This window comes from Hetaerina americana, unplaced genomic scaffold (genome assembly GCF_022747635.1).
Source record: "Hetaerina americana unplaced genomic scaffold, ioHetAmer1.1.p SCAF_5, whole genome shotgun sequence".
NCBI lineage: Eukaryota > Metazoa > Arthropoda > Insecta > Odonata > Calopterygidae > Hetaerina > Hetaerina americana.
Window position 1 is genome coordinate 90,337,469 of NW_027287095.1, and position 22,236 is coordinate 90,359,704.

At 39.5% G+C, this 22,236-nt stretch overlaps 1 protein-coding gene across 1 annotated transcript in view; it reads right to left on the bottom strand.

The window, feature by feature from the left end:
• Nucleotides 1–22,236, bottom strand: part of uex (metal transporter uex) — a 97,943-nt gene that overhangs the window by 10,761 nt on the left and 64,946 nt on the right. The window contains exons 5-12 of the mRNA XM_071592122.1: nt 21,468–21,768; nt 18,605–18,776; nt 15,455–15,646; nt 15,119–15,265; nt 13,028–13,162; nt 10,882–11,018; nt 10,174–10,309; nt 8,137–8,534 (exon numbers count right to left, since the gene is read on the bottom strand). Coding sequence (XP_071448223.1) covers nt 8,137–8,534; nt 10,174–10,309; nt 10,882–11,018; nt 13,028–13,162; nt 15,119–15,265; nt 15,455–15,646; nt 18,605–18,776; nt 21,468–21,768 — 1,618 coding nt within the window. The remainder of the gene's footprint in view (nt 1–8,136; nt 8,535–10,173; nt 10,310–10,881; nt 11,019–13,027; nt 13,163–15,118; nt 15,266–15,454; nt 15,647–18,604; nt 18,777–21,467; nt 21,769–22,236) is intronic.

Below are 22,236 nucleotides of genomic sequence, written 5' to 3' on the forward strand. Positions count from 1 at the left end.
CATAACCGAACAACTACGTGCGCCTGTGAGTTGTCACTATGCAGTGCTCCTGCTCTTGAAGAGGAAGAAGCCTGGTGGGGCATTGTTTGAAAAAATTGGATCTTCACTACCATGGCCGAGAAGCTCTTGGCAGATCCGCGTGCGAGTTTCCTTTTGTTCGTCCGAGAGCACTCGCGGCACCAAATTCGCACAAACTGTTTTCATGTCCATGTTTTTGCTCAAAAGTCGATGCGCATCATTTTTAGGGGTGCCATGTTCACCAAAAACCATGCGAACACTCAATCTGCGATCCCTGTCCTACTAACTCTTCACCCTTGCAAAATGTTCGTTACTTTTTGAGGTCGAAGGGCGTCCTGAGCGTTCGGCGTCTTTAAAATCTTCTCTACTCTCCCGAAACGACTTGTGCCACTCAAAAAACACCCGATCTACCCATTGCGTTATCACTATAAGCTGCCATGGGTATGCCACGAGTCTCTTTTCCAGTTTTCTCCAGTTGCAGGCAAATTTGATGGTGGAACGCTGTTCCAACAACTAGTTCATGGTGGAGCGTAACGAGGTCACGTTACAGAGGTTTCGCAAACGAACGATACGCACTTCGAAAAGGCTGGGAGCCAACTGCCACCGACATCCAGCCTTTCCTGAGACTCTTCTCCCTCGAACCCAGCCAGAGAAACCGCCGCCCGTCCATTTGGGAAAAAAATAAGTTATACCACTTTTGGGACAGAGCTTGTACGTCCACAAGTTGGAGGGATTGAACATTTTTGCCCAAATGAGGTCATCATTTTCGGGAGATATATTTGATTCATCTGCGGTGGTCAATGCGAAGCCAACGGCGATGATTGAATTGACGAAACCGCGTATCATTGTAATCCCGCTGTTTTTCCGCGAGCGCTCAGCGTGAAGGAACTCCCAGTCTCGTTCATCCAGAAATTTTCGCTGCGCATTATTCGAAAGGTTATTGAGTTAAATTGAGATGACCCTGGAGCAGGGTCCTCAAGATAGGGGTCGAAACCCCCGTAGAGATAATGGGTTGTGTAAGGCGCCTTGCCGAGTAAAATAAAATTGTTCTCATATAGAGTGTCCCGGATCCTATTTCCTAATGTAAATTAAGTGTTTTTTAATTCTAAATGCCAGGGTGCAATCACCCCCTGCCACACACCCTGCGAGCCACCGCCAGGGTGTGTGGCAGGGGGTGATTGCTAATGACTACTTTCGACCCTGTATACTTTTCCCCCTTCCGTGGTCGGACGTTATTCCCATCCCTTATCCCATGTTTCCAAGGTTCTTTTACATACCGTCGGGAACAGAATCAAAATGAAGGCAGAGGAAAGTGTTAATTAGGCTTCCGGGGAGGTGAAGGAACGAGAGACGCTATCCTGGCGCTTCATTCTGGAGAGAGGGCTAGAAATCGTCGTGTTCTAAAAGGTCCTGTTTCTGTCCCAAGACCTGCCACCACTTTTCCCGCCCACTCCGGCCGTCCGCGTCGAGAAATAATTCCGTTTATTTTTGGGTGTGAAGGACGCGGAAGGGTCATTCGGTCATCGATACACAATGTTCATTGCTTTTGGCTTCAAATGAAAATGTGATCACTGGACGCAACTCGAGATCGGAGCCGCATATCATTCCTAATTTCACTCACTCTTTCCCAAGGTTGGGATCGAATTGTTCCTGGAATTCGCTAGCTACATACATCTACATAGTACCGCGTAAGCCGCCGCAAGGGTGTGTGGCGGGGAGTGCTAGGTCTCCACCCGTAAATGAGAATAAAACCACAAGCAAACCCGACAACTTCATGCAAACCTACACCCACAGATCGTATATATTCATGCAAATATATATTCATCAGATATATTCATGCAAAAACCTTTTTAACTTACGCGAATGCAAGTACATATACTAGCAGCTAACATACACATGCGCCTACTAATATACGAGGGTCATCCGGAAAGTAGTACCCGTTCGTGAAATAAAGACACAAAAGTAAATATTAACAAACATAAAAAAATTTATTTGAAAGAGGATACTTTAAACTACTTCTCAACATAATCTCCAAGCAAATTAAGGCATTTGTCATAACGTGTGACAAGTTTCTGTATTCCTGCTGCATAGTCCTTCGCCGCCAGCTCATTGAGATACGCGAGGGACCCATCTTGCACAAATTTTTGCATAATGCAGATGGTGTTTAACAATTTCATGAACAATTGTTCGAGAAACATTGGGAAAATGCTCACAGATGTCATCAATTGTGACGCGCCGATCGTTCCTCACGAATTCGTCAACTGAGCTCACCAGTTGGTCTGTAATGACAGACGGTCTCTCCGAACGCTCATCGTCGTGTGTGTTCCCCCTCCCCATGTTGAAGTTGCGACACCACCGCCGAACAGACGACTCGTCCATTACATTGTCTCCATACACCTCCTTTAATTGGCGATGAATATCACATGGGCGAACGTTTCTTGCATTGAGGAATTTAATCACTGCCCTCACTTCACAACTGGCGGCGTTCTCATTTTTTTTAAACATTGTAAACAATCACAGAAACAACACAGGCAATGCTAGCGTCACGCAACTTGGCTCAGAGAAGGCAGACAAGCCACTGAAGCTATCTGACCTCGTCCAGCGGCTACTCGCGTCGTCAGCACTTCATGCGGCACGAACGGGTACTACTTTCCGGATGACCCTCGTATATATCTCACTAGATTAAGTGAGTCCCTCGTTAAAGCAAAATAGAACACACCAGTGACAGACAACAAATATTCTGTGATCCCCAACTTAATTCAGAAAAAACTTCACGTCAAACCCTTGATAGCTAACAAAGTCTGATTTTGATACGAAGATGATATTTGAACTATTAATAATGTCAATATTGTTTATATTAAGGAGATGAGTTCTACAAGACTTATTACAACTTCCATCCTCACAAAACAATTGCTGGATGTCTCCAAAAGGTGGTGGACACAGAAGATTATTGCAATGCACAAATAATAAAGAAAGGTCCGTCATTGGCTGTCCTATCGTACATTTACCCTTTAAAGAAATTGGCAGCAAAACGGATGTAATTATTTATTTCAATGTTTTTGTCTGCAATCCATTTTCATTGCTAATCACCATATGACATTCAAGAATTACACATACCTAGGTTTTCTGCCACATGGCAGTGACAAGAAAAATGAGTAATGGCCAGGATCTTCGATAGAGTAAGGTTCTTGTTAGCTATTAGTTCTCAGCATATTATGCTCAGAAATATGTTAAAGTAGACACAAGAACACTTATGCATTCTTGGGTCTACTTCAATTAACATCACATCAGTAATTGTAGATTGTAAAAATTTTACACTGGTACAATGACTACAAATATGACACAACAAATGCCACCTCTCTGCAAAAATGTTTTAACTAGTTTTTACACGCTGATAATTAATGTTAAATAAATGAAGAATTAAAATTTTCATAGTCTTTGCATCATTTGATTACAATCTTAACCCATTCCAAGATGGGATGGATAATACCAATTCATTCTAGCCAATAGCATGCCATGCTTGCAATATGAAGTAGGTGTAATAACCAAGATAGGCAGCCAGAAATGCATGAACATATTATTACAATATGGCAATGTATGCTCTGAAAATCCTACAAAGTCATAAATGTGAATAAATAAAGGACTATTGATACTTTCCTGGTTGATATCCTTATAACTATGAAATAAAAGGCACACGTTGATGGATATAATACGATGGAAATTCACAGGTCCTTGCTGATGTGCGATCAGTATTAATAAGAATTTGATGAAGTAAGTGATTTAGCAGGGTTCTTGTTGCATTGAGTTTCCGCCGTGGTTCCTTGCATCACTATCGTCCCGGGCCATGGGAGGCATCTGCCCTTCAGTGGGATGATGGAAGGAGGAGCAGACAAACACGACGAACTTCCTCAGTCCACATGACATTTTATCCAGCATGAAGCTCAAGGCGTAGTTGTGCATTCAGGGTGACTGACCTCTTGGAAGCAGGGAGGTCTGGATCAGAGAGCTCTCCTTCCCCTCTTCTTTCAAACGCTGGCAGGAAGTACAAAACTTCACAACTCAACTACATGTAGGAAATGCTTGATAGACTTTAATCAATATATAGTTCATCCATCCAGTTGAAGATAAAAATGTTTTCTGGTGTGACCAACGCTTTCACATTTGAACCATTTCTATCATTACTGAATGTCCATTCTGGTCATTTATATCATTCTAGGGTGACTAATGTTTTGAAGGATAGTAAGAACTTGATTACCATTGCATAATTCATGCAAGTTTCAAATATTTAATCCAATATATTCCTGCTCAGCCCTCCCATGGAATATAACCTTGATGTGGTGGAAGGGCTTGTCCGTTCTGATGACCCCTGGATCTCTACTGGCAGGAGCAATAATAATAGCTTCTGGCAGGGTCGCCCATTCCAGATAGGTAGGTCAAAGGATAGGAGCCAAACAAAAGGTAGTTCTCACAGCATCTGTTCCTCTGTGAGGTGATTGCAAAGGCATCTGACTCCAGCGGGGTGGCCACTAAGTGATGGCACCACATTAAAATACCATAGAGGAAGGCAACGGGAAACCACCTCATTTATCCCTGTTTTGTAGATTTTAGAACGTTCCATAGAGTGAATTGGGTAGCATTAATCAATGTATTACAGAAAATATGAGTAGATTGGAGGGACAGGAGACTAATCCAAAAACTGTAGATGTACGCGACTGCACAGGTGCAAGTGGCGATTGGCGAAGTGGGATGGGCAGTGTTAGGAAGAGGGAAAAGACAGGGGTGTCCATTATCACCTGGTCTTTTATATATGTGGAGGTAACATAGAGTATATTATAATAAAAATGATATATATGTTCGCAGGAAATGATTGAAGAGGAATGGGAAGAACTTGAGATAGGAATGAAAGTCAGTGGGGAATCCATAAAATCAGGTAGGTTTGCAGACTACCAAGTTTTAGTTTGTCAGTCAGCCAAGGGGTGCTACCCCTTTTTACCTTGCTGAGTACAATGGACAGTCAGGGCGATAGATATGGGATGAGAATAAATGTAATCAAAACAAAGGTTATGTGGTTTTCCAGCCATAGAAAGATTAACTTAAATATTAAATTAGGAAAGAAAAAAAAAAGAGTTGAGTTAATTCCAGTTAATGTTAATTTTATGACCTGGATTCAATACATAATATCAACATTGATACTATGCATTGAAACCTTGGTTGTAACATTTAAAAATTAAGTGGAATTAACTTAGCTGGTTTTCCTCTCTCTATAATGTATTAGTTCCACAAAATCGACCCTAAAACTACAAAGTCTATTATTATAATAAGAGTTCATAAACCAGAGCATGTGGAAGAGTTTACTTATCTTGGATGTGCTTTGGACCAAAATGGTCAAAGAAGTAGGGATATAAGGAGAAGAATTGTACTAGACAAGGAGGCTTTCACAAGGAGGAGGGAGATGATGACAGGGACACAGAGTAAGAATGTCCAGAAAAGACTCGTTTAAACTTTGATAGGGAGCATGGTTATGTACGAACGTGGTCACTGAAGCAGGAGGATGGACGTAGATTGGAGGCTTTTGAAATGTGGGTGTGGAGAAGGACGGAGAAGGTGAAATGGACCGAGAAGAAAACAAATGAGGAAGTACTCGGCATGGTAGGGGAGGAGAGGGGATATTCGGGAGAAATCATAAGGAGAGAGGAAAAATGGATGAAAAGCATATTGATCGTCAGTGGGATGTTGAAGACTGTGAAAGACAGGATAATGTTAGGCAAACAGGGTAGGGGAAGGAATAGGGGATAGGGAAGTTGGACAGAATGAAGGGAGGAGGGAAGTATGTGGGATTCAACAGGTACTTTTTTTATTGCTAGACATTGGATTGTGTTTTTGGTTAGAAGAGGCATGCAAATGTATTGTGGCACAAATGTTTATGCCGTGTCCACCTTCCTTAACTGGTAGAATACCAATAATAACGATAATTTCTGCTCAGACTCTTATTGTACCACAAATGATACAATACTAAAGAAAAAATTTTCAATATTTTTTTCTTTTAAGCAAGCTGATAGTCCAAAAAGTGAATAAAACTGTCATCACTGCAGACTAGGGAAATTATAAATTATCATTATACTCTGCATATCTCTCAAGGCCATCATTTCCTTCCAATATCAATTAAGCTAGTGCATCCCAATGTGAACCGCAAAGGGAAGCATTAGAAAAGTTGTGCTGCAAGCAAATACTGAAGTAACACTCAAACCTGCAAAATATTTTTATTGTGGTGATATCACTCGTGAAATAAATACATAAATGATGTGTAAATATGATTATCTAAAGAGCATCACAATAATTTCATCAGTATTGTGGATACATGGATACCAGTAGTCCCTCTATTTTGCATTTAGTGGTGGTAGGTGTACCTATGCAAGTGAAAAGGGGGAGGCCTCTTTTTGTAGAAGGTTGGGGGGGGGGGGGGGAAGACTGAGGGTGGGGGAGATTGGAAAGGACAATTTTATCTCATGCAACATACACTTAGACTGCAACAAATGGCCAAGGCATCACGACATTACTGCCCTAATGTCAATTTCAACAATGCCAATAATGGTACATTGTTGAAATGAGTAAGTGAGCTGAAAGGATTGCCCAGTGACTTGAACATTGGAAACTTCTAAACTCATAATTCCAAACTTTGCCATGCCCTTTGGAATATCAGCAACCAATACAATGTTTTTATGTATTTTTATTTACAAACTGATCTCTTTAGGCTAATATTTTTCCACTTATGTCAAAGGGTGATGGGGTCCTCAATACACCCTAATAGGTAGGGTATAAGACCTTATAAGGTAGGGCTGCCATCATGCTATGGAAGAGAGCCTCCAGGGGCATCTTCCAGACAAGATGTTCACTGCCCTTACCACTCACTTCTAAAGAGCTTCAGAATTTAAAAAAACTTTAAGAGGCCTTTATATTTGTACATATTTATTGTAATATATACAGGTATCTATCCCTGTATCTATCAGGGATATTTGTACCCCATCTACCGTGTCCTTGAAGTTGCCAGCTATTTGAATATTTCCCCTTCTTAACCACCTCTCCCACAATACCATCCAACCCTCCTCCCTTTCAGTGTCTAGGTATGTGAGGGTGCATTTCAATAGCAATGATTATGCTCTGCCCTTTGAAGCTCCTTTCTTTTCCCCAAAATTCGGTGCATTAAAGACACTTTCAATGGTTTCAAATTCCCCTGATGATGATGCTGACACATCCAAACCCACTTTGTGATTCACTTGTCAATTTTCATGGTTTTCAACTGCTTACAAGGTTTGTATAAAAAGTATCGGTAAGAATTTTGTACTAACGTTTGAGTGAAGTGCTGAATTCAGATCGTCGGTTATGTGTGCGCATGATTGCAGATCTTATTATTGACATTGATAAGATGACAATGCACACACCATCATCACTGAAAATTTGGCAATGCAAAGATCTGGAGTAAACTTGTTCTCCCAAAGGTCTTGACAGACGACCAAGAGCAGAGTCGAATGTCTGCTTGCAAAGACCTTCTGCAACGGCATCGCGACGATTCCCGAACCCCCTTAATCCCCCAGACTATTTCCTATTCCCAAAAGTGAAATCTACCATCCATCATGGGACCCTAAGTGCTGTCAAAGACCATACATACCCTTAAGGGCCTTCTGGAACCCACCTATGAGGGAGCCTTTGAGTCATGGGAAAGCTGCTGGAAAAAAGTGCATTGATGCTCAGAGGGTATACTTTGAAGAATTTTGAGGCATTGTAGCAATTACTGAAATAAATCTATTTTTCCTAAACTTTTCCCGATACTTTTTATGCAAACCATGTACAATTGCAATGGAATACCGAAAAGTCAACAAAGAACAGCTTTCATTCTTAATGCATGCACCAATATTAAAATATTACAGCAATACCTGAATGACACCATACCTAGGTTTACACATTTCCTGTAATCATTCTATTTGAGGTGCACTAGTCATTTATCCACCATGTATCCAGCTTCTTAGCCAGAGTTTGCCCTCTCTGGTTGACTAACAGAAAATAGAATACCGTGACAGGGTGTGAAACGGGAAGAGATAGAGAGAGAGAGAGGCCACTTACCCTTTCCAGTTCATTTTCAAAGAGATCCAAGCCTGGCTTAAGGTCCCCTTTTTGTGAGCGTTCCATGAGGGAAGCACGCTTGGCAGCCAAGTACATGGAGCGCTTGATGCGAATGTACAAGACATCGGTTGTGGCACGCACGGTGTAGTCAGGCACGAACGTGTGCCTCAGCATGGAATCTAAGTTGACAGACTGTAGACTTCCATGGTGAGGGGGAGCGGACCCTGGACCAGGTGTGGCGCCGCTACCGGCACCACTTCCCACCGGCGTCTGTTGCTGTGACGACAGCGGCAGCGGTTGCGAGGCACTCTGCAGGGGCGTCGATGGCAGTGCGGTCGTGCAACCCATGCCCGTGGGCGACTCACCCGAGAGGGCATTTTCATAGCAAATGCGAGCATCTGTAGGAACATCAAGAGCCCATGAGAATACATCCATTGCAAATGGGCACAGACACACAGAAAGATAGCATAAAATTTTACACATTCATTAAATAATTATCCTAAACAGATTTTTTTTAAATACACAAAACCTACAGGAACAACAAGGCCTCTAAATGCATAAACACAATATTTGAAACTTGTTACCACTTTGGTTTAACCAGGAGCATTATAATGGCCTCCATTGATAAAACCTTGGTTTAAAATAAGAGCCAGCTTCGCATAATTTTTTTGCCACAACAACATTTGACTCTTCCAGTTTCTTTCATTTTGAATAAAAAAATTAGCAACCTCCTTTCATTATTTGTGTCCATTATGCAACAAAAACCTCATTAAAAAGGTCATCACATGTCCTCATTTAACTTAAAGGTATTCCATGACATCCCAAAAAAATTATTATTAATGTAATTTTCCATTTCCAATGCCTAAATTAGTTTTGCAGAACATTACTTCAAAAATCAAAATTACAGGGAATTCAAATGCATTCATTACTGCAGTTAAGGTGCATATCAACTGAGCAGAAAGTATTGATAAATTCTGAGACTTCAACACTCATTAGAATCAATAGGTTAACCGTTTACTGTAAATCTCTACTTTCTGCAGTTAAGGTGCATATCAACTGAGCAGAAAGTATTGATAAATTCTGAGACTTCAACACTCATTAGAATCAATAGGTTAACCGTTTACTGTAAATCTCTACTTTCTGCAATATTTACAGCTTTTTAAAAATATTATTATTCAATGCACTTATTGCTGGATTCTGAATATTAAAGGAAAACTTTCATGATGGCTACGGATTTTTTAATGCAAATAAATTATCAAATTCAAAGATGATTTGATGGCCAAAAGAATCACAATTACTTGGACGAAAGCAGTGGCAGATTAGAGGTTGGTCTCCAGTGGCAAAAGGCAAGGGGGAAAGAATGTGGAGGTGCTGATCAACATTAGCCCAATGGATACAGTGAATGCTATTTACAATGGCAGGTTCCCATGCTTGTCCCTAAAGCCCTAAGCCCAAACACAGCCCCCAAGAGGGTCTTCTTACCTGAAGAGCACAGGGGCTGGTGGCAGTTTAATGAGGGTGGCTACCCTTGGACTTGGGCATTCTCCCATCCACTACCTCATGATAACAATAATAAATGGAGGTCTCTTCCCACAAAGGAAGACCCACTTGTTTCACAAAAACATTTACAATGTCACTCGAGCTGGTTGAGCAAATACAAGAGGTAGGAAAAGACAATATGCTACCATCAATATCAGTCTAGAGACATGAGATGCAAATGTTTCCGAGCATTCTTAACAGCTGATTACTTAAAATGAGCTCATATGGTAACAGGAACCATCAACTGTTAAAACATCTAAATTAAAATTTACAAACTCATGTTTGATTAACATGCATTACAGATTGTATGCAGATTTTAGCCCACTTATTCCTAAAAAACTTTTTAATGTAATAATGCCTTTCTCTTTCTCGAAAACCGCATTAACTTTGTTTTGACTACATTTTTGTCATCCTTTACCTGTCCTGACTGACTTTACACTTCTATGTACAACATTTTGAGTTTTCTTGGGAATGCAACACAAAATGATGACCACTTACCGACACCCACATTGGTGGTGAGCGCCTGGGTCCCAAAGTAAGTGAAGGGGCCACTCTCAAACATCATGCTCTCACGCCCAACCGTAACCTCCACTCGTCCTTCCAAAATCAGCACGAAGTAATCAACAGGCTTACCCTGGAGGGGGATTGAAAATTCATGTAACTGATACCACTTTAACATAAGAGAAATGCTAAGAAAGCGATAGCAGAGTCTCTATCTAGCCAGCAAATGAAAGGGAATAAATATCATCCTGGAAAATAATGGAAATCCAAGTTAACCCACTCTCCTCTTATATTTGGGGTTAAAAGCAATTTTTTAACTGTTGGATGTTTTGAATTCAAATTCTTAACACAAGCATTATTATTTCTAGTGCCCACATGGTCACGTGTCAACAATAATTTTAATAAGGACAACTTCAATTGTGAAAATTCTGGGAAAGTGGTGTTAGATAGGAAAGTAATGCACAAGTATTTATAGACTGCCTTACAATTCAAGTAAAATGGAACTAATTAGTTTGTGACATCACATCAGTAGGGCTGACATTTCTACACTCATGTACACAGCAGTAATTTCAATGGGAAACAAGAATTGATGACAAACAAGGACAGAAAAAGGAAAAGAGAAGGTAGAATATTTTGTCTGGCTGCCTGAAAGGGACATTTATTGGTCATTACTGAACTAAAAGATACACATGGACTGAAACATACCTGTACATATATAATGGTTTGAAGGTCATCCCGAGATTTCTCACGGTTTTTAACCTTAATATGATGGATGATATCCTGCTTAAGAAGGCGATGAAGTATTGTCTCAGAGATGAGATCAGGCTTAAAGGCCTCCACAGCTGGTGCAATAAGATGCATGGAGAAAGGATTAAGAATTAAGTTTATATTTGACCAAAAATTATCTGATGATTAATTTTTTTTACATCTGCTCATATATTCAACGATTCATACTTCATCACAGACACCCCACAACAAATTAATGCTGTCATGTCACATCCTCAGGTTGCATGAAAAAGTATCATATGCTTATCTATTCATATACATTTGGTACCAATTACATCTAAATTAAAACCTCTTTAATTTCTCTGCATCTGAAATACATGCGATTCAAAGGTAAGGGCATTAATTGAGCCAAAAGCATCGCGTCGGAGGCATTTTCACATCGAGGAATCTAAACTTGTCTACATTGAAATTCAAAACCATCATCTTGTCCAGTGACTCACAAATATGTATATTATTTATTCTAACACCTTTCTCCTAGACAGATTGTCATTAAGCACTTGCATGTACCAAATTTTCATGTGAAAGTCATATCTGCTGCATTTTTTACTCCCACTTCCTCAAAGAAACTCCATTATCCAGAAATATACACCATTTTTGGACAAGTCCAAGCTCAGTGTCAAAAATAACAGACACAATTTGAACAGAAGCAGAATTTCAACCTTGAGCCATGCTCTAGATTCACTAAATACCTTTGCTAATGCTTTTGGGTCATTATGCCCATAGGTCACTCCAATGAATTCAGGGAATCCCTGAGGATTAGGAACACACACCCACATGACCATAGGGTAGATTATTTAAAATTCACATTTATCATTGGCTGCGAACATGTTGTGTCATAAAAATGATAAACAGTGATGCGAGATAAGTCAACAAGAAGTGAGAGTGACACATTTAATTGGTTAAATTTATTATTCTGAAATTATATAAATAGTACCATATTTTCCCATCGATAACACGCACCTTATGTACAACGCGCACCCAGAACTTTGTAGTTATCATGAATTTGTATAGATACCACATGCCCAGGGCTTCATAGTTAACTTGAACTTGTATAGATGCCACGCATCTGTATATACATGTATATATGCATGTAAAAATTATAAATAGTGTGTGCAAAAATACGTCCATATCGGATGTGTGTGCGTGTAAAAATACGCCTATGTTTGGATATTTTCAATTTTAATTACAAGACGCGCATCATCATTTCTTCAATCATCTGAACATTTTTGTAAGGATAACGAATGCCTTATTGATGGGAAAATACAGTATTTTGACTGGACCCAATGATTTGGCTGAGATTGCTTTTGAAATTTGAAATGAGCAAGATCCCAAGAACAAATGAATTTGTTTGGCCGAATTACTGTATGGTGTGTCCAGAAAGTATCTAGCCATGCACTATTTTGAGGAAAAATAGCCCACCTAGAACAATGAAGAGGCCTTAGTTGTCCCCTTTGAAATACTCCCCTGGGGACCTTGCACACTTGTCCCAGTGCCTCTTCCATTTTTATAAACAATCTGAGAAATCCTTTCCATCGGAATGATTATCAGCTGCCTCATCACATTCTCCAATATCTCGTCAGGCAGCTGATGACAACTACGAAATAGGACTCTGCCAATTGTTTTAAGAGATGCTGGGAAGAGTGTGCAAGGTCCCAAGGGAACTATTTCAAAGGAGATAACTAAGGCTTCTTCAGTGTTCTATTTTAGGCTATTTGTCTCAAAATTGTTCATGGCTAGATACTTTCCGAACACACCTAGTTAGAGCATCCCCATCTAATTTGCAACTTATATGCCTGTGGTAAACATAAAAAATTGTGAATTAATGTAGATTCGATGATATTCTTACAAAGATATAAAGATTTCCCGAAAAACAGTAACAATGGTGAACAAAAGATTCATATTAGAAAATAGTTCCATGATATTTGCACATTTTTTCACCTAGTTTCTAATTTCCACTCACAAGTCTTCAATGTTTTTAAAATTCTGGAAGGACACTCAATAGACTTGCTCATTTTCTTGGACCGATTATAATGTAAACTATATTTTCATAAGAATAAGAACTTACTGGTGCTAAGATATTGAAAAGTAGCCAAGGTGAGCTGGGGCGAAATATGAATCCTTTGATTCTCTCTCCTCTCAGCAAAAACTGTGAAGTCCTGTTTTGTCACTTGTTTCCTTCTCCTCTTTGTCCGATTATCAGCTTTAAAAAATCAAATTCCACATCTAAATCAGACATTTCAACATACTGGTAGACCATGAAATATTTACAAGATAGACAGCTAATAGCAGGAGATCTTGAAAAATATTCCAAATGACCAAGGCAATATAAAATGTAGATGAACCATTATCCTAATTACACCCCATCTTACACCTTCAACAAAGGCTTAAAAATGACCCCACATTCATAATATTCACAACAGCCCAGCATGGACGCCAAACTGAAAGACAAAAAGTAGTAGTAGTATTTAGGGGAGGCAACCAACAGCTGAGGTCATTTGCGCCATTATGAATGGACAGGATAGATAGATAGATAGATAGATAGATAGAGGTCTTTATTTGGGCGAAATTGAGACCAAATGGTCCCTTCTTCCATTTAACCCATTCCATAACCCACAGGATAGGATGAAGGGTGGAGAGAAACCCGGCGTCGGCATTAGCCTACTCTTTATGAAAGGCGCCAAGGGGTCCACAGTTTAACGTCCCATCCGCTGGACGGCATACCTACTCAAAGTGCCCTCCACTAAGCACCTCAAGTAGGGATCGAGATACCACTAAAAAAAAATTCAACACCGCCAGGATTTGAACCCAGGCCCTCTGGGTGGGAAGCCAGAACGATAGCCACCGCACCATCTCGATCCCCTGACAGACAAAATGTATGAAATATTCAGCAGTAAAAATATTATTGGAAAACAAATTGAGGAAGTCAGCAGACGTAAGAGTGTTGCAAAATGGTAAGGTGAAATAAAAAGGCATATCCAACTCTGGAAACAGCTTTTGCTTCACAAAAAAAAACATTACTAAAAACCAGCAGATGGAAGTGAGTAAGTCTCAAGTGAATGACACAAACATATTATGCACTCTAACACCCATCATTCATCTAGACTCCTGTCTGCACATGACACTTACAAACTTTCCATCCTTCCACATGAACTTAGAGCCAAAGAATCAATGGAGAGCAGTGTTCAACAGAGCAAACTTGAATTGATTACAAGGGCCATTTGAAAAGTTTTCAATGTTGCATGGAGATGGCATTACTAAAAATAAAATTTTGGTCTGGTCACATAGGTACAAGTTTCTCAATAATGTAAGCCAAATTTCAACTTGAGCTAAAATGTAGTATTATATTCAAGCATTTTCAAGGTACAAATATTGTGTGTTTCATTAAATTGAATAAACTGGAGTACGAGGGTAGTAAGAAAGGTTCTCAGGATCACCACCAAATATCAGCGCTGGCGCAATGAGCTTCAAACGCAGTAATTGATATAATCCTTTATGAGTAAACACTTAACTCGTCAGTTCTCTGGGAAGAGATCTCTGATGTGGGCGCCTCTCTGTTTTTGTTCCCGTCTAGCGAATTGTGAAACGGAAAAATTGAGATACAAGCAGTGATTAAATACTATGTAAAGAAAGGTTTAAAAGAAAAGGAAATCCATGCTGACTTTCAGAACACTCTGGGGATCTCTGCTGCTTCATATTCAACTTTTGCCAAGTGGAAAAACAAGTTTGTTTGGTCGGGACAGCTTAAATGATGATCTGTATTGTGGCCGACCAAAATGTCTGGCCACTACCCCAGAAATTATTGCAAAAGTGCATAAAATGGTCATGGAGGATCACAGACTGAAATTGCGACAAAATCGCTGAAGCTGTAGGGATGTCATCTGAATGGGAATTTTAACTGTGGAATTGGATATGGGAAAATTACCAGATAGATGGATGCAGGATCCAGACTCTTGATGAAGGATCACAAACAAATCATCTGAACAATGTTCTTTTAATCAATTCAGTCTTACTACTTTTGGGAGAGACCTTGTATATATGAATACATATTATGAAATCAGCAATGCATCACCATTAATTAATACACCTATCATCAATCTGGAACCTCACTTTCTAGTGAAAATTTATTCCTCTCCCTCCATCTCAGAACTTAACTTACTCCAGACATCGGTCTCATCCACTATTTCTGACTGAATGAGTTCCTCGATGACATCCTCCAGGGTGACCAGACCCACCGTCTCATAAAATGGATCGCCTTCCCCCTCTGAATTCACCCTGTGCACGAGTGCCATGTGCCCTTTGATCCCTGAAATGAAGAAGAAAAGGGTCCATTTCTACTGGCGCACCCTTGTTGAAGCTGCCTTTGCTCCTCAAGTGCTAGAATTGAGGAGAGCATATGCCAACCGTTCACGCAGCGTGGGCACAACAATGAAGGGGAATGTTTACGGAAATGTTTTTTCTCAACAAGTGGACATTATCATCAGGCAATACTCACCCAGCTTAAATTCCTTGAACATAACGTCCAGCGTTGTGTCCTCAAAGACAAAATTACACGAGTTCTGATAGAACTGACACAGTGTCTTCAGAGGCGTGTTGTCATCTGGGTCCACAAATGCCAAGTCCTTGATGTACAGTAGGGAGATGACATTAGATGGAGATCCTTCATAGACAGGTATGCGTGAATAGCCTGAAATTTATTAATCAATTAATTTTAACTATAATTTGGGAGTTAATTCCAAGCAGTCAAGGAATGCTTAACAAAATGGAAGAAATCAGGAAATTACAAAATCCAGACAGAGTGACTTATTAAAACTCCCCTCCGTTTCCAAAGAATGAAAACAAAATTCAATACATTGGATTTGAAATCTAGCCAATAAAACAGCCTTGTATGTACTTGGTGACTCACTGAAATAACTTGCTGGGCATGACACTGTCGAATCCTTCTTAGGAAAGTAGTAATTTTGAAAGAAGTATAAATGCTAGGAATGAGGAAAATAACATAGGCATGATTAAAAAATCCTGGGTGAAACGTTCTGAGCTATTACAACTCCAATTTAACATTTAATGAGTTGCTCATAAATTTTATTTCACAATATGTGCTGCTCAATTTAATTTTTATGCTTTAAGAAAAAGCACTAGACTGTGGTAGCAACCATCTTTTATTTTTGGAATTAAAATCAGTCATGTGCAATACCAAAATAATATGATTACATAATTTCAATGAATTAACTTGAGAATTAGTTAATCAAGATTAACCAAAGTAAATATCAATGAAAATAATAGTAATAAATGATGCTATCATCCACTGGAGTCTTTTGGCATGAGTTCAATAATAGAATTCATTCAAATGATCAGCTACAATTTAACATTATCTTAATTTCATTGGAGGCAATTATCTATTCCCCGTTTAACAACATGCCACTCTCTTATTTACATGAAATAGATCATCACATGAACTTGAATATGAATTCCAAGTGCCACTCATAAGTACTCAGAAACAAGCCCAGGATCATTCCAAAGAATTCAACAGGCTGAGGGTGGGCAGAGAGGTATGAAGTAATGAGGAAGGTAATTAAAAACCTATCTTTTAATTAGTAGAATTACTTGAATAAAAAGGTGCAAAATACAGACATAGAAACACAATTTTCAACAAAACTTGGGGAAAATCTGATTAAACTAGCTCTTCATTTCTGCTGGATGATGAGATTTTCAATATATTTCAGGTTAAGAAATGTTTATTTGCAGTTTTGATTGCAATGATTTATAAGGAGACCTATCAGGGCCATAAAAATATGCACTTATATTAAAGGATTGTGTAAATTTGATTTCCCTAAATTTGATGCTGCCCTCTATTTCCTTGTACTTGAAAAGAATCCAACTTTACTTTATCCAAATTTCATGAGGCTCAATAAGAGGACTGTTCAAAAAGTGACCGAACTTTCTTTTTACATAAAAATATTTCACTAGCAAATTATCGGTCAGGGTCCCCTTCAAAGAAGTCTCCTCCCAACATATACACTACTCCAAACGGTGTTTCCACTTCTTGAAACAGTCCTGGAACGCTTCTTCTAGCTCCTACATCGAATTTTTCCTTAACTCTGGAATGGTGACAAATCTTTTTCCTTTCCTCTCTCTAAGGCAATTCATAACCCACAGGTAGTACTCGGTGTTGACTGCCTGGCCTTTAAGTAGGTATTTGTGATGCACAACCTCCTCCTCTGCTTTGAAAAAACCCGGTCAACATCACCTTGACATTCGAGCAAAATTTTCCAGCTTTTTTGGAGAGGGGGGATTTTTCACCAATCAATTGCGAAGATTGCACTTCTGTTTTGCTGTCGTAGTCATAAATCCATGCCTCATCGCCTGTTATGGTCCTGGACAAGAAGGTTTCATCCTCTTCAGCTCGATCAAACAGTTCCTGACAGACTTGAACTCGATGCTGTTTCTAGTCTTCTGTCATCATGTAAGACACGAATTTGGCGGCAACTCGATGCATTGTCAATATTTCAGTCAGGATTTCAAAGCACGAACCGATCAAGATGCCACACTCTTCTGCAAGTTCCCTGAGAGTCAAACAAATATGCATTAACAAGATCGTTCAATTTCTTGATGTGGGAGTCATTGGTCGACGTTGATGGTCTTCCATAACGTTCATCGTCTTCCACTGATTGCCGCTCCTTTTTGACCTGGGTACACCATTCATAACCTGCACTACGTTTTATAGTATCCTCACAATAAGCCTTGGTTATCAACTCAAAAGTTTCGGTGGAGGATTTGCAGTTTCACGAAGAATCTCACAAAAGAAGAAAAAAAGCTCCTTCAAAGATCTCATTTCCATGGATGCGATTTTTCGCCAGGCTCCACGAACACCCCTTCACATAAACAGCTGTAACTAATCAACAAAGTGGTTGACAGCAGTTATTTGGGAAGTTTCCGCGGACACAATGCCTCTAAGTGGATTAAGAAACTTACTGGAGACGTTTTATGAAAAAGTTCAGAACCTCATGAACAGACCTCATACAGCTACATGGCACATCGAGGATTTGAACATTAAAAATCATCAATTTACTGAATCTAACAAAGGACTGCATCTTTCAGTTCCTCATTCTTAACAGGCTGTAAAATGCAAACAAATGAATACATTTTGAATTATTTCACAGTGAAATCAAAAAAATGTTGCTTACAGCTTGCTAAATGTAAGTGGTTCTGCATTAATTTGCTTCATAAATGACTAATAAGATTTAGTAAATGATACATTTAATTAATTCTAAAATTTATTTTGGACAATAAACTATGCTCTTACCAAATGGAATAAATAACATTTATCCTTATTTTATTTTTTATTTATCACATGGAAAAACTTATATTCAATAGCTATCAGTTTCACAGAATGTTAACAACTTTTTTTAATTGATCCATATATTTTACAGACCGAATTGACCCTTAACCAAAGAGTTCATTCCGGTTGATTTAATGAAACTACTTACTTAATGTCACCATCAAAACTTCCACAAAAAACTGACTTATTCTAATGATGAGTTCTAATCTCATATGCAATTGTCTTGTCCACATGAAATGAAACACTTGAAAGTAAACTATGACAAATGATACCCCAAGACAACAACTCTAACTTGTATCTTCTTACCTTGTTTCATGATCTCAGATATTGTATCAAAATCCAAAATGGCATCTATAGAGAGCATGAAGGCATCTTCAAGCTTGGTCATCACATCGGAAACCATTTTTTTTTTCAATTCCAAGGCTCCAGCAATTATATTCACTTCATCATTTTCAAGGTCATTGTACTCATTGGTCACCTGTTGGAGAAGAAATGCACTCACAAATGGTGTCACAGAACATGGTTTTAGATGCCCAGGGGAGATTGGATTGAAAGGGGGGCAAATATGTACCATGGCACGATCCGCTTAAAACCAACGCAAGAATTTCCTGAGCAGGGTGGAGGAGGGGAGTGACTTCATAGATAAGCTGAAGGCAGGCAGAATTATCAAGACCAGATGGAAATAATATATGGAAAAGAGAAAAAGCAAGTTTTCATGATACACTGAAGTTACCATATCGTTTTCAGCCCATAACATGCACTGATTTTTTTTCAGGTTAGAATAAACCTAAAATTCTTGGATCAGAACAAAGAGCATCAAAGTATTTTAAATCAATATGTAGGAAATGGAATTGTCGCATTAAATAATTAGCAGCTGTATCAATGTTTATTCATTGAGGAATCCGAGAAATTCATTATCGTTGTTGCTAAAATCAAATACACAAGTTATTTTCAATGGGATCATCACTTTCCTCTTATGCAGTGTCATCTTTATTTCCAAGTGGCACATTGCTAATATGACATTAAAAAAAAACCTTCATGATTTATTTATAACTTTCAATTATTCGTAAACAATAGAAATCGACCGCCATTTCATTCTTCCCAGTTGTGCAGCATTATATGAGTTCGTACCTCAATCTAGTCTATCCACTCTTGCATAGATCCCTTGAATGGTTCATTGACTGAAGTGTCCAGAGGCAGCAATCGAGTTAAGTTAATCCACCAGGAGCAAGATACATCTTCTGATAAGTGGTCAGACGAAGTGCTGACCCTGTTTTCTGGAATTTAAACTGATCGCAATCTAACCCATGCAATTTCTTCAGTGGACCACCTGTATTTGTGGGATTCTATAACCTTTCCTTCATAATCAAGTGACAAGTTTATGAGTTACTGTGTAGTTCTGCTACACATGCACAGACCATTTCCCCTTGTGTATCTCTCACACCATGATGTTGTCCCAGAAAAATCAGTAACACAGGACATACCTATCACTAACTTTCTCGTTTTGATTAAAATCATTTTTGTTTAAACAATGATCCCGTTCTTTTTGTCATTTATTATCCAGTTCTTAACATGTTCCTAAAGTTTTGGCCATTTAGGAGAGTGTGGAAGTGAAGAATTTTTATTCCTACCGGGATTCACTGAATTATTCTTCTCCTTCTTCCATTCTCATATCATCTTCTCAGTTGGAGGCGGGCCAAAATGCCTTTCAGCTGCTCTGCTTCCGTGTTCTCAAGCATACGACTCTAATCTTGAATTCAAAGAACTAGCCATCTGCTGGATGGGACGTTAAACTGTGGACCCCTTGGTGCCTTTCATTATTAGAGTAGGCTAATTCCAATGCCGGGTTCCTGTCCATCCCTAATGGCAAAAATGACCTCAGCTGTCGGTCGCCTCCCATAAAACTACTACCACTACTTCAAAGAACTGCAAGATATGCAAAGACAATAACTTTTAACAGAGTCATCCACTAATGTAAATTACAATGCAGAAAATTCAAAGAGTAAAAATCATTCACTTTGACCAGGAGAATGACTTTTACACTTTGAAATTTCTGCATTTTAATTTGTATTAGTGGATGACTCCATTAAAAGTTAATGTTACTGCTTCTCCTGCAGTTCTTTGAATTTATCTATGGCAAAGGTCATTTGTTCCATTGGATGTATGGATAGGAACTGAAGAAGGGTGCAGAGAAACCCGGCATAGGCATAAGACTACTCTTATTGACGAAAGGCACCAAGGGGTCCAACAGTTTAATGTCCCATCTAACGGATGCCATACTCACTCAAAAGTGCACTCCACAAAGCACCTAAAGTAAGTATCAGAGCAATACTGAAAAACACCTACCATCTTCAGGATTCGTACCCAGGCCCTCTTGGTGGGAACCCAGTACATTAGCCACCGCACCATCCTGATCCCCACATATTTGAGAACACACAAGCTAAACAATGGCACAATGGGAATTGTTATGGCCCCACACTGTTCGGGCAGGTTAGGCCTCAAATATGAGATACGGGAGATAAACTCCAGTACAGATAGATGTAACTATTCCCACTTTCCACAGACAATCAGATGATAGAAGTAGTAATAGTACATCAATGTTATTGCAAGTAGGAACCTGATTAAATACTGCATATACTCTATTCCCTGGTGCATGTGAACATGTAGATTACTTGCTTTTATATATATTGGTATATGCGAACATTAAATTAAGTTTCACATGAATGAGTACGTCTACATGGGTGTGCATTACCATGTCTCTTTGATTTTTTTGGTATGTATTTAAATTCCATTTTATGATTGTTGTCCTAACATGCCCCCCTCCCAACATGTCCTTAAGTTGGCTTGCAAGAATTGCGTACATGGTTAAAGATCAGGATGAATTGAAGCATGAAACAAGGCTTTCAATCCGTTTCATCAATGATGGCAAATGGCGACTGCTTCATAAGAATGAAAAATGAGGCAGTCCCATTCACACATTTTCAAAGGTGGACAATAAATGCACACACGTTCACAGAAATCAGGAGATTCAGAGCTGTGCATTAAATTCGGAATTAGAATAATTGGAATGCCCAAGACTGTTTTTCAAACTCGAGAAGAAATCAGAGGGCAATGAGAATATAGGGGGTGCTTGGGGGAGAGTGAGCGGATGTGTTAGCGGGGCACTCACCTTGACGAGCTCCTTCAGCCTCTCCCTGTTGTACACGTTGCCTATCTCCTTCCCCAGGAGCTTGTCCAAGATCTTTGAAATGGGGAAGGAGAGCGGGAAGGTAAGTCCCATGAACAATTTGGTGATGTACACGGTGTTGGCGCCGACGGCCAGGCCGTGCCTGGAGCAGATTGCCTGAGGGATGATCTCACCAAAGATGACAATGGCCAGTGTCGAGAAGATCACAGCTATGAGACCAGACGTCAGGTCGTCCATGAGAATGGTTAGCGAAGAATTGACCAAGACATTTCCCAGCAGTAGACTGAGGAGGAAGAAAATGGCGTCTTTTGAGGAAAACAGTTCACTTGGACACTTTTTCTTGAACATCATTCAGGTAATCTCATAACACTCTTAATTTTGAGATGACAATCAACTTGTGGCTCAAGGCGGCCACAAGTTGATTCATAAACATAACAGTTTAAGGTTTAACTTTGTGGAATTCCTTCATTATGAGGGTTAAAAGAAACTTAGCATTTCCACCAAAAAGTTTTGGTGGCAATGCTAAGTTTCTTTTTACCCTCATAAGTTGATTCATTTCGGCACCCCATCGAGCAGGCAACATGCCTATCTACAGCCCCAACCAACAATTATGATGCAGAGGTATTCGTGGTCCACAAATCTCGAGGCCAAGATGCGCTATGATCACGGCACACCCATTAATTCCTCCGAGAAGGTAAATCATACACGAACCACCTTAGCTGTGGCGACAATCTCTCGGCATCTCACGGCA